The following is a 13087-nucleotide window of genomic DNA, read 5'->3' on the forward strand; positions in this document are numbered from 1 at the left end:
TTTTCGTTAAAAACAAAATGATATTATTTTAATGGTTACTTGACTTTTGTTGTCTAAATGTACATTATGTGAAAATACAACACAGTCCTCCCCGACTCCTGTTTACATGCAAGTTTGTTGTTGTGATGGCGAGAATTATCTTCTGTTCGTTCCAGTCAGCAGTTGGTTTGGTTCCATTGTTCATCAGATGGTGGCTCAGATGAAATGTAGAAAAGACCTCTCTGCTACATCATCCTCACTATGCCAGCACACTGCTGGGGCTTGTCTGGATTTAACAGATCTTCCTGGTCCTTCTCCAACTGCTCCTGCTCCTTGGCATCCATGTCTTTGAGCTTCACCACCACATCCTCAGGAATCTCCACCTCCAACAAGTTCTCCATGCCTGGCTCCGGTTCGTCCCCGATCAGCACCTGACAGAGAGAGACAGACAGGAGACATGCCCATACAAAAAAGGATGCATCAATGCTGGTGGCAAACACATTAACAAAGACTTACTTTAAGTGAAAAAAAACTGTAGAGAGCAAAATATTCCAATGACATCCTCCACATTACTACAGACTGGAGTTGACAACAAATTAGCTCAAGAAACGGCAAAACGGCATCAGGACGTGTTCCCAAAATTTTGAAAAAAATGTATTTTTAAGTAATATGATAAAATGTTACAACCTTGTTAAGCGCAAGATTCAGCATAAAAAGACCATTAATCTTAGATAAATATCATGCTTGGATTTCAACTCGCTAGATGTATATGCTTTATGACTGTGGTTAAACTGTCTGGGTAGCTAAAGACTGAACTCGTACCTCTGGACCAGAACTCAAAAGGGATCTCCTAGCTGTATGGAGTGTATCAGGGGGTTTCACCCAAGACCGAGTGACATCTTTTCCACTCAGTCGTTCCCCACTACCAGAATGCCACTGCAGAGCAGGCACTATGCAGGGAAGGAACAGTGGAAGCTTTTTCCAGGCAATCAGAACATCCTGTCTGTGACCTAAATGGATCCCTATAGTACACTACCTTTACCGAGGGCCGATAGGGCTCCACAGGGCCCTGGTTAAAAGTAGTGCACTATGTAGGGACTAGGGTGCCATTTGGGATATAGATTCCATTTTCTCAGTCAGCCGCTGCTGTAAATTACAGCACTCAGAGTACTGACATGTCATGAGATTAATTGGCATTGTAGACTGGGGTGTCTTACCAAGCACAACAAGAAGCCATGAAATTCCCGAACGTACTGGTTACCAAGGTGCCATGACGACAGCTGGAAAATCTGGACTTGCTTGTGAATAACGCAGCAGCAGCAGCAGCTCACCGTGAGGTTGCTCTGGGTTGATTTAATAGGGTAAACCTAAACCCTAACTGCAGAGGTCTGCCTCAGAATTACAGCAACCGTTTGTTGATCTTAGTACAAACCTAACACACATTAAAAATGACTGTAAATTATACACAGAGTACACAAAACATTAAGGATACCTGCTCTTTCCATGACAGGCAAAAGCTATGATCCCTTATTGTCGTCAGTTGTTAAATCCACCTCAATCAGTATAGGTGAAGGGGAGGAGACGGGTTAAAAATCCTTCTTTAACCTTTGAGACAACTGAGACATGCATTGTGTATGTGTGCCATTCAGAGGGTGAATGGACAAGACACAACAATTAAGTGCATTTGAACGGGGAAAGGTAGTTGGTCCCAGGCACACTGGTTTGTGTCAAGAACTGCAACGCTGCTGGGTTTTTCATGTTCAACCGTTTCCCATGTGTATCAAGAATGGTCCACCACCCAATGGACATCCAGCCAACATGACAACTGTGAGAAGCATTGGAGTCCACATGGGCCAGCATCCCTGTGGAATGCTTGACCCCTTGTAGAGTCCATGCCCCAACGAATTGAGGCTAATTTGAGGGCAAAAGGAGGTGCAACTCAATATTAGGAAGGTGTTCCTAATGTTTAGTATACTCAGTGTATATTCGTAGTTTACCTGTATGAGCTTCTCACAAGCAGCGGCCACGTGAGGTTCCTTTTCCCAGTTGTGGAACTCCCTCATGATGACATAGGTGTTCTTGGTCTTCAGAAACTGCCGGCCCACTTTGGTAGCAGTCAGCTGGGTGCGTCAAGAGAAAAACGTCAGGTTAGGAGTATTTCCAGCTGCTAAAATCAGTTTGGGTTATACAGAAAGAGCTTTTCTGGTTTAGTGACAAAGATGGAGCCAGAAACAAAGCATTTTGTTGCACCTGCGGCAACATCTGAAAATCTGTAAACGTGACAAATAAGCTTTGATTTGAAGTGTTGGCGGAAGCATGGCATGGTATTGACTAATGGGTACACCAACCAGTATCATGGTCTCAATGAGCATCTTGCGAATGTCGGGATCCTCCTCTCTTTTCTTGTCCTCGGGCAAGTACTGGAGGTCGACGGGTAACCCTTCATTGAATAGGAATAATGTACAGTCAGTATTAGGCTACATTTTAATGCAGATATCTTACTGTATTACATTAGCAGTAGGCTATATCAAGGAGTTGACGTGTTTTAATCAATGCATGTTGTTCACAGTACAAACGGAGGGCCTTGTGAAGCAAACCATCTCTTTCTGAATTCTTCTCTAGCATCTCAGGCTGTGTAGCCTTCTATAAAGACTGGTTAACGTGGCCATGTGCCACAAGACTGTAAAACATCAAAACAAATGAAAAATGTTGAACTATTTTTACGTGACCACCGCCTTTAAAGTTGAACCCCGGGCTGAGTACAGCACAGATTCACAACTTCCTTGGAAGGATCTTCAACATTTTCTATTTGGGTCCCTCTGACATTATTGTGATGTAAAACATTTTTTTATCAACTCTCCATGCACAAGGTGGGGACAAATACACATGCCTTGAAATTTCACCTGCCATCTGCACAGAACAAACACATTGTGTCCTATGGAGGAGAGGGTTACTGTAGCAGACATGCTCATGCCACAGGCACAATGATTTCCTGTTGCAGCTGGGAATAGGAATGAGCTCTGAAGTTATCCCTAGGTATAGATCTAGGATAATCGTCCCTTCCCCTAATCCTAACCATTAGTGGGTAAAATGTCAAACTGACTCAAAATCGAGGGAACTGCAGTGGGGTCGGCAAAATGTTTTTTTTTTGTTTTTTTGGGGGGGGGGGGGCGCAACAATACTTTTTGTTAGGATCCCCATTAGCTGTTGCGAAAGCAGCAGCAGCTACTCTTCCTTCCTCTTCCTCCACACAGAACATGACAATACAGAACATTAATAGGCAAGAACAGCTCAAGGACAGAAAATATACAAACGTTTTTTGAGAAGGACGATTTGAAATAAAATAGTATTGAATAAACGTATTTATTGGTTTTTAATTCATTTTGATAAGAGCTAAAAATGCAATAAATTGAAGGTTATTTGTTGACGTAAAACTCAATTTCATTATTTTAAGGTTGTCATTAGATTTGGGGTGGGATCGCAAGAAATTTTTTGGGGAAAAAAATGGGGACCCAGAAATTCTGTCCCCCCCAAAAAATGGGATCCTCGCTGAAAAAGTTTGAACCGATTATGTCAGCGTCTACCAACTAACCTGTTATGTCAGCGTCTACCAACTAACCTGTTATTTTACCAGCTGCCCACTGCACTGACGTTAGGAAACAAATCTACGATTATTGAGAATTTCAGTAAGCATTTTTCTACGGCTGGACTTGCTTTCCACCTGGCTACCCCTACCCCGGTCAACAGCTCTGTCCGCGGTAACTTGCCCAAGCCTCCCCATTTCTCCTTCACCCAAATCCAGACAGCTGATGTTCTGAAAGAGCTGCAAAATCTGGACCCCTACAAATCAACTGGGCTAGACAATCTAGACCCTTTCTTTCTAAAAACAATCTGGACCCTCTCTAAAATTATCCGCTGCAATTGTTGCAACCCCTATTACTAGCCTGTTCAACCTCTTTCGTTCTAGACCCAAACTGTTACAGAACTATATCTGTCCTACCCTGTCTTTCTAAGGTCTTCGAAAGCCAAGTTAGCAAACAGATCACCAACCATTTAGAATCCCACCGTATCTTCTCTGCTATGCAATCTGGTTTCCAAGCTGGTCATGGGTGCACCTTAGCCACGCTCAAGGTCCTAAACGATATCATAATTGCCATCGACAAAAGACTATACTGTGCAGCCGTATTCATCAACCTGACCAAGGCTTCCGACTGTCAATTACCACATTCTTATCGGCAGACAGCCTTGGTTTCTCAAATGACTGCCTCGCCTGGTTCACCAACTACTTCTCAGAAAGAGTTCAGTGTGTCAAATCGGAGGGCCTGTTCTCCAGACCTCTGGCAGTCTCTATGAGAGTGCCACAGGGTTCAATTCTCAGGCCAACTCTCTTCTCTGTATACATCAACGATGTCGCTCTTGCAGCTGGTGATTCTTTGATCCACCTCTATGCAGACGACACCATCCTGTATACTTCTGGCCCTTCTTTAGACACTGTGTTAACTAACCTCCAGACGAGCTTCAATGCCATACAACTCTCCTTCCGTGGCCTCCAACTGCTGTTAATTGCAACTAAATGCATACTCTTCAACCGATCGCTGTCCGTACCTACCCGCCCGCCTAGCATCACTACTCTGGACGATTCTGACTTAGGTATTTGTAGTTGTCCACATATTCTAGGTGTCTGGTTAGACTGTAAACTCTCCTTCCAGACTCACATTAAGCATTAAAATAAAAATTTAAATCTAGAATCGGCTTCCTATTTCACAACAAAGCATCCTTCACTCATCCTGCCAAACATACCCTCGTAAAACTGACTATCCTACCGATCCTTGACTTCGGCAATGTCAATTACAAAACAGCCTCCAAAATGGATGCAATCTATCACAGTGCCATCCGTTTCGTCACCAAAGCCCCATATACTACCTACCACTGCGACCTGTATGCTCTCGTTGGCTGGCCCTCGCTTCATATTCGTCGCCAAACCCACTGGCTCCAGGTCATCTATAAGTCCTTGCTAGGTAAAGCCCTGCCTTATCTCAGCTCACTGGCCACCATAGCACGCGCTCCAGCAGGTTTATTTCACTGGTCACCCCCAAAGCCAATTCCTACTTTGGCCGCCTTTTCTTCCAGCTCTCTGCTGCCAATGACTAACGAATTGCAAAAAAATCACAGAAGCTAGACTCATAGCTTTAAGCATCAGCTATCAGAGCAGCTTACAGATCATTGCACCTGTACATAGCTCATCTGTAAACAGCCCATCCAACTACCTCATCCCCATATTGTTATATTTTTTGCTCCTTTGCACCCCAGTAACTCCACTTGCACATTCATCTTCTGCACATCTACAGTGCCTTGCGAAAGTATTCGGCCCCCTTGAACTTTGCGACCTTTTGCCACATTTCAGGCTTCAAACATAAAGAGATTTGTCTTCCAACAAGACAATGATCCAAAACATAAAGCAAAATCTACAATGGAATGGTTCAAAAATAAACATATCCAGGTGTTAGAATGGCCAAGTCAAAGTCCAGACCTGAATCCAATCGAGAATCTGTGGAAAGAACTGAACTGCTGTTCACAAATGCTCCCCATCCAACCTCACTGAGCTCGAGCTGTTTTGCAAGGAGGAATGGGAAAAAATTTCAGTCTCTCGATGTGCAAAACTGATAGAGACATACCCCAAGCGACTTACAGCTGTAATCGCAGCAAAAGGTGGCGCTACAAAGTATTAACTTAAGGGGGCTGAATAATTTTGCACGCCCAATTTTTCAGTTTTTGATTTGTTAAAAAAGTTTGAAATATCCAATAAATGTCGTTCCACTTCATGATTGTGTCCCACTTGTTGTTGATTCTTCACAACAAAAATACAGTTTTATATCTTTATGTTTGAAGCCTGAAATGTGGCAAAAGGTCGCAAAGTTCAAGGGGGCCGAATACTTTCGCAAGGCACTGTATCACTCCAGTATTTATTTGCAAAATTGTAATTATTTCGCCACGACGGCCTATTTATTGCCTTACCTCCCTAATCTTACTTCAATTGCACACACTGTGTATAGACATTTCTATTGTGTTATTGACTGTAAATGTGTTTATTCCATGTGTAACTGTGTTGTTTTTTTTGTCACACTGCTTTGCTTTATCTTGGCCAGGTCGCAGTTGTAAATGAGAACTTGTTCTCAACTGGCCTACCTAAAGGTGAAATAAAATAAAAAATATCAGTCTATACTAACTAACCTGTTATATCAGTGTCTACTAACTAACCTGTTATATTTTATTTCACCTTTATTTAACCAGGTAGGCTAGTTGAGAACAATTACATTTACAACTGCGACCTGGCCAAGATAAAGCGTAGCAATTCGACACATACAACAACACAGAGTTACACATGGAATAAACAAAACATACAGTCAATAATACAGTAGAACAAAATAAACCAAAAAGTATATATACAGTGGGTGCAAATGAGGTAAGTTAAGGAAATAAATAGGCCATGGTGGCGAAGTAATTACAATATAGCAATTAAACACTGGAATGGTAGATCGGCAGAAGATGAATGTGCAGGTAGAGATACTGGGGTGCAAAGGAGCAAAATAAATAAATAAATACCAGTATGGGGATGAGGTAGGTAGATAGATGGGCTGTTTACAGATGGGCTATGTACAGGAGCAGTGATCTGTAAGCTGCTCTGACAGCTGGTGCTTAAAGCTAGTGAGGGAGATGTGAGTCTCCAGTTTCAGAGATTTTTGCAATTCGTTCCAGTCATGGGCAGAGAACAGGAAGGAAAGACGACCAAAGGAGGAATTGGCTTTGGGGGTGACCAGTGAGATATACCTGCTGGAGCGCGTGCTACGAGTGGGTGCTGCTATGGCGACCAGTGAGCTGAGATAAAGCGGGGCTTTACCTAGCAGAGACTTGTAGATAACCTGTAGCCAGTGGGTTTGGCGACGAGTATGAAGCCCTCGCTTCATACTCGTCGCCAAACCCACTGGCTACAGGGGAGAGTACAATGGGAGAGTACAGGTCGCAATGTAGTGTATGGGGCTTTGGTGACAAAACGGATGGCACTGTGATAGACTGCATCCAGTTTGTTGAGTGTTGGAGTGTTGGAGGCTATTTTATAGATGACATCACCAAAGTCGAGGATCGGTAGGATGGTCAGTTTTACGAGGGTATGATAAAGGAAGCTGATTCTAGATTTAATTTTGGTCTGGATGCTTAATGTGAGTCTGGAAGGAGAGTTTACAGTCTAACCAGACACCCACTACATATTCTAAGTCAGAGCCGCCCAGAGTAGTGATGCTGGACGGGCGAGCAGGTGCAGGCAGTGATCGATTGAATAGCATGCATTTAGTTTTACTTGCGTTTAAGAGCAGTTGGAGGCCACGGAAGGAGAGTTGTATGGAATTGAAGCAGGTTAGTTAACACAAGGAGGGGCCAGAAGTATACAGAATGGTGTTGTCTGCATAGAGGCTGATCAGAGAATCACCAGCAGCAAGAGCAACATCATTGATGTATATATCAGTGTCTATCAGTGTCTACTAACTAACCTGTTATTTTTTTATTTTATCTTTAGGCTAGGCAAGTCAGTTAAGAACAAGTTCTTATTTTCAATGACGGCCTAGTGGGTTAACTGCCTGTTCAGGGGCAGAACGACAGATTTTTACCTTGTCAGCTCGGGGATTTGATCTTGCAACCTTTCGGTTACTAGTCCAACGCTCTAACCACTAGGCTACCTGCCGCCCATTGTTATTAAATTGTTAGTAGTATGTACTAACTAGAATTGATTTTTGAATACCACTGGTCTAGGGGCAACTTCACCCTATTCCTTAGGGCCGAGGATGTATTTAAGGACTGTTGAAACATCTGAAATCACAGTGCCTGGTACAGTACATGATACGCTGTCTGCTGCAGCTGGATCCTGTCTGTTCTGCAGGGAGATGAGAAACACTTTTTTTTGTATTTATTTTTTACCTTTATTTAACTAGGCAAGTCAGTTAAGAACAAATTCTTATTTTCAATGACGGCCTAGGAACAGTGGGTTAGTTGCCTTGTTCAGGGGCAGAACGACAGATTTTTACCTTGTCAGCTCGGGGATTTGATCTTGCAACCTTTCAGTTAGTCCAACGCTCTAACCACTAGGCTACCCTGCCGCCCTGCCATTTTGCCGTGGTGTCCTCCTTACCTTCATTCTCCTCGTCAGACAGTTCCTCAGGCCCAGCGAGAGGCAGCAACAGGAAAGGCAGAATGTCCACTGCATCACTCAGCAACCACTCATGATGAGCTGGGGGAAATCGTAAGATATCCAAATCAAGAACTTTTTTTCTCTTACCCTTTCTTGGAAACATATGTTACAAGGTCAAAGGTCAACATAGCTAGAACGTTTACCGAAAATGAATCCTCTTCAATTCAACACAAAACGGGCATGAACTAGGAAGGTTAAAACTGACTGTCCTACAGCCATTAACATGTATGTGTGTGTGTCTTTTCATCACTTACCATGGTCAAAGCAACAATTTCTCAGAGTGCCAATGACTCCCCCTCGTCTGATTGTGGAGGCCTCGTATTGTATGTAGGGAAGGAGTCTCTGCACTACACACCTGTGGACCATCAAACATACACACAAAGATCAGGCATCATCATTGGACAGGGAACAGACAGGTAACACTTATTGGGCAGGAAGTTTGACATCTCTTTAGGCATGTATAGCATGTAGCATGTATTACCAGATGATGAGAAAAGTCAAAAGACATAACCTAGCCTAGGCTAAACCTGGATCTCATGAGCTAAACACCCAGCCACTGACCTCTCCCTATCCAGGATAAAGTGTCTGGTCTCGGGCAGCTGAGTCAAGTTGGAGAGGAGGGGGCCCAGGTAATGGAGTGACACCTGCTTGTTGTAGCCCTCAGTGCAGAAGATTTCCACTATCTGCGTCAGACCTATCTCCTGCTCCTGCATAGCCTTAAACACCTCTTTACACGTCTTCACGTGCCGCGACAGGTTAGTGAGGATCGTACAGATACGGTCTGCAAACATAAACTCTGGGTCCAGGAGGTTTTTAAACAACATAGGGAGGAAGTCAGCGTCTTTCACCAGCGGTTGGTGCATGGTCTCGTCAGCCGAGAGGTTGATGAGAGAGTGGTAACAGTCTTTGACGATAGCGATAGAGGGGTCGGTGGTGAGGGTCACCAGGGCTTTAAGGAAGTCAGGTTTTGACTGTAGGTAGCGACAGCCGTCCCTGTTGCCAGATAGGCCCAGGATGTACTCTGTGGCCTGGCCCTTGAGGTCCGGCCTGGTGTTCAGGGTGAGGAAGGACAGCAGCTCTTTTGCCTCCACGTCACTCAGCATGATGGTGGACAGGCAACGTGTGATGGTCAATCCAAATCTTCACTAATCCAAAAGTTGACAGTCACAAGATACAGGGTTACAATTCCACAAGTGTAAAGAAAGCTTGCTACAAAGAGAGAGGACAATTAGACCAATGACAACTGGTTAGATACAATGTAGCTAGAACACAACATAAACATACATGGTGAATATAAATTACAAAGTCAGTAATAGTTACAATAAACTCATGCTGTCACATAGCAGGATCATATCCGAGTCCTTTCGATCGTGCTAGCTAGCCAGTCGAACATGGGTTCACTGTAGTTTCTATATCTCAGGCGATATAAAACCATCCGAATTCCTTGACTGTTAAAAGTTTCGTAGCTAGCTACATCGTACATCGTAGCTAGCTGGCTTGATACATATTTCTGTATTTAAAACCAATCTTGAGGTTCTGTAACATTGATCAAACGTTTATTATGACGCACACTCACCTCATCCACATGGGTCGTTCCATGCTGATAACTAAGCACTTCCGCATTTGACATTTTGCGTCTCCAATAGGATTACAGATAATATAGATATATCCGCTTCCAAAAGTAATCCTTAGTTCTGATTGGTTTCATTTTCTCAGCAGCCTTTCGATTGGTAGATTACTGCATGTCGTTTTAAAGCGCGCTAAAAGAGTGGAAACAACATATACTCAGCACGACATAAAATTCTCCTGGTGTAAGAAGCTGATTTAGTCTCTTTCAAAGCAGCGTTTAGGATTCTTATTGCCAGCAGTCAGGTAAGAAACGTCGAATTTATTTTTATTGGGACTTTTTGAACCCACTGTCGGAGCAAAGATGTTTTTAAACTAACCCATTGTTTTGTCTCTCTGTGGTTGTAGCTTGCCTACATTGTAGGGCTGGGCGGTATACTATACAGTATTTTACGATATACCGGTATTGATGCACGGACGGGATTGTGTTTTTACTTTACCTTCTATAAAGGTATTTGAATGTTTTATTTTTATGTGATACGCCGTGTGTAACGTCCATTTTGTATAGTTTACTTCGCTACTTGAGTCCTCTCTCACTCAACTCAATTGAAATCAATTCAAAGGGCTTTGTTGGCATGGGACACATATTGTAGCGACTCGCACAGACAGCTGTGTGTTATTTTACTAGTTGGTTGTGTTGTACTTACCAGTACCCAGTGTTCGCGGGGTCCGACATGCCAATCAACTTGCTATCTGTCAATCACGGGAATGTTCTGATGCCGGGCATCCTGGTCGAGTGGAGTGGTGTGGTTTAATTTTTTTTATAGGGTATCTTTCATTAATTTGGCGTGGGCTACGGCCAAACAGTAGCCTATGTGGAGTTGGGTTAATAAACAGGACATTCGTAAACTGAATTCTGTCTGGACAATTGTTCCTTTATGATCTAGCTAGTTCATTGCAATATGTTTACATTGCCAAGCCAAGTTAAATAGATAATAAACAAAAGCAGACCTGCCAAACCTGTCCAACTTTTTAGAGTAGTTGACGCGCGCGGTAAATTGGAATTTGGTGGTTTCTTTCCCCCGCACGCTCGTGCACGCGCTGTTTGAGTCTGATCGCAATTCTAGAATTGGACCAAATCAAGTCTATAAAAGGTTGGAATACTTTTCTTTCTTGACTGCATTCAATTTATACATATGATCAAATTCACTAACAAACTCTAATTAGAAAGAACACACAAAGGCCCTTTATTCTTGGAGTTGTTTTTATTTTATTAAACAAATAACACGTTGTTTGTTTAGGTACAAATGTCTTATCCAATTATAATTTCGTAACTCTATGATAAGAATAACAAATGTTTGAAGCAGAGCATCAGTATGAAATATACATGCTATCCATAATAAAAACGAAAAAGCTATGATAGGAAACAGTGGGTGAGAACAAATATTCTGGCGACCCTCAAATGTTCAGGAAATCATTTCCTAGACAGATTTGCCTGGTAGCTAGCAGATTTAGCCTTATGTAGCTGGGCATTAGGGTAGATTTCTCTGTGGCAATCATTGAAACCTTCTTGGTAGAGGGCACCCCCCCCCCCCCCCCCCCCCCCCCCCCCCCCCCCCCCCCCCCCCCCCCCCCCCCCCCCCCCCCCCCCTCCCCCCGAACACATGGTTTGTATTTACAATGTTTCTTCACTGGTTGTGGCAACAGGTCACAAATCTTGATGCTGTGATGAGACAGTGGTATTTCACCTAATAGATATGAGAGTTTATCAAAATTGGATTTGTTTTGGAATTCTTTGTGGGTCTGTGTAATCTTGAGGGAAATGCATGTCCTCCGATATGGTCATAAATGTGGCAGGAGGTTAGGAAGTGCAGCTCCATTTCCACATAATTTTGTGGGCAGTGTTTTCTCTGGAGAGCCAGGTTTGCCTAGGCGGCATCTCAATATCAAGGCCATGCTCACTGAGTCTGAGTCAAAGCTTTCCTTAATGTTGGGTCAGTCACAGTGGTCAGGTATTCTGCCACTGTACTCTTTGTTTAGGGCCAAATAGAATTCCAGTTTGCTCTGTTTTTTTGTTAAATTCTTTCCATTGTGTCAAGTAATTCTCTTTTTGTTTTCTCATGATTTGGTTGATTCGAATTGTGTTGCTGTCCTGGGGCTCTGAGGGGTCTGTTTTTGAGCAGAGCCCCAGGATCAGCTTACTTAGGGGACTTGTCTCTAGGTTCATCTCTCTCTGTAGATGATGGCTTTATGGAAGGTTTGGGGAATCGCTTCCTTTTAGGTGGTTATAGAATTGAACGTCTATTTTCTGGATTTTGATCATTTGCGGGTGTCGGGCCTAATTCTCAATGCAGAGTCTCAATTTGGTGTTTGTCCCATTTTGTGAATTATTTGTTGGTGAGGGAACCCAGACCTCACAACCATAAAAAGCAATGGGTTCTACAACTGATTTCAAGTATTTTTTTTTTAGCCAGATCCTAATTGGTATGTGAAATTTTTATGTTCCTTTTCTATGGCGTAGAAGGCCCTTCTTGCCTTGTCTCATATGTTTCACAGCTTAAAAATCAACAAAGCATGAGAAGACTTTGCCTTTGTTTTGATTTGTTTGTTTGTCAGTTATGGTGTGCAAGGTGGTCTGTCCTATGTAAATTTGGTAAAAAGCCCATTTGATATTTGCTCGGTACATTGTTTTCACTGAGGAAATGTACAAGTCTGCTGTTAATGATAATGCAGAGGATTTTCCCAAGGTTGCTGTTGACCCATATCCCACGGTAGTTATTGGGGTCAAATTTGTCTCTACTTTTGTGCATTGAGGTGATCAGTCCTTGGTTCCAAATATTGGGGGAGATGCCATAGCTGAGGATGATATTGTTTTGTTTTTTTAAAGTATAACCAATTGAAATTTGTGGTCTGTATATTTTATTTTACCATCAACACCACAGGCCTTTTGGGGTTTGTATTTTGTCCTGTAGTCCATTCAATGTAATTGGAAAATCCAGTGGGTTCATGTAGTCTTTTTAATAGCTGATTCTAAGATTTGTATTTCATCATGTATATGTTTTTGCTGTTTGTTCTTTGTTATAAAGCCAAAAAGATTGGAGAAGTGGTTTATCTATACATCTCCATTTTGGATAGATAACTCTTCGTGTTTAGTGCTTTCCAATTTTCCCAGAAGTGGTTACATTGAGCTGATTTCTGACATGCTGTTCCCTCTTTTTCCGTAGTGTTTTTCTGTATTGTTTTAGTGATTCACCATAGTGAAGGTGTTGACTCAGGTTTTCTGGGTCTCTATGCTTTTGGTTG

At 42.7% G+C, this 13087-nt stretch overlaps 2 protein-coding genes across 8 annotated transcripts in view; one reads left to right on the forward strand and one right to left on the reverse strand.

Moving 5' to 3' along the window:
• LOC110496668 (protein HGH1 homolog) lies at nucleotides 1–10629 on the reverse strand. 5 transcript variants are annotated; one of them, XM_036953463.1, is made up of 7 exons: nucleotides 10492–10629; nucleotides 8780–9363; nucleotides 8473–8573; nucleotides 8159–8257; nucleotides 2328–2419; nucleotides 1977–2099; nucleotides 1–410 (listed from the first exon to the last, which is right to left on the reverse strand). In XM_036953463.1, the coding sequence occupies exons 2-7, from the start codon at nucleotides 9319–9321 to the stop codon at nucleotides 225–227; spliced, it is 1143 nt and encodes a 380-aa protein (XP_036809358.1). In that variant the 5' UTR covers nucleotides 9322–9363; nucleotides 10492–10629; the 3' UTR covers nucleotides 1–224. The 5 variants fall into 5 exon arrangements, with proteins under 5 accessions (XP_036809358.1, XP_021428364.2, XP_021428362.2 ...); XM_021572689.2 differs by lacking the exon at nucleotides 10492–10629 and adding an exon at nucleotides 9795–9911; XM_021572687.2 differs by lacking the exon at nucleotides 10492–10629 and adding an exon at nucleotides 9795–9875 and having other exon boundaries at nucleotides 8780–9427.
• Nucleotides 9954–13087, forward strand: part of recql4 (RecQ helicase-like 4) — a 23892-nt gene continuing 20758 nt past the window's right edge. Inside the window, exon 1 of one of the 3 annotated variants that reach the window (XM_036953462.1) lies at nucleotides 9954–10090. The gene's annotated coding sequence lies outside the window, so the exon portion shown is untranslated. Of the gene's footprint in view, nucleotides 10091–10233; nucleotides 10296–13087 lie in introns of those variants that run through there. The other 2 variants (XM_036953460.1, XM_036953461.1) reach the window with 2 other exon arrangements.

The sequence above is a fragment of the Oncorhynchus mykiss genome, chromosome 18 (assembly GCF_013265735.2).
Source record: "Oncorhynchus mykiss isolate Arlee chromosome 18, USDA_OmykA_1.1, whole genome shotgun sequence".
In the NCBI taxonomy this organism is placed as follows: Eukaryota; Metazoa; Chordata; class Actinopteri; order Salmoniformes; family Salmonidae; genus Oncorhynchus; species Oncorhynchus mykiss.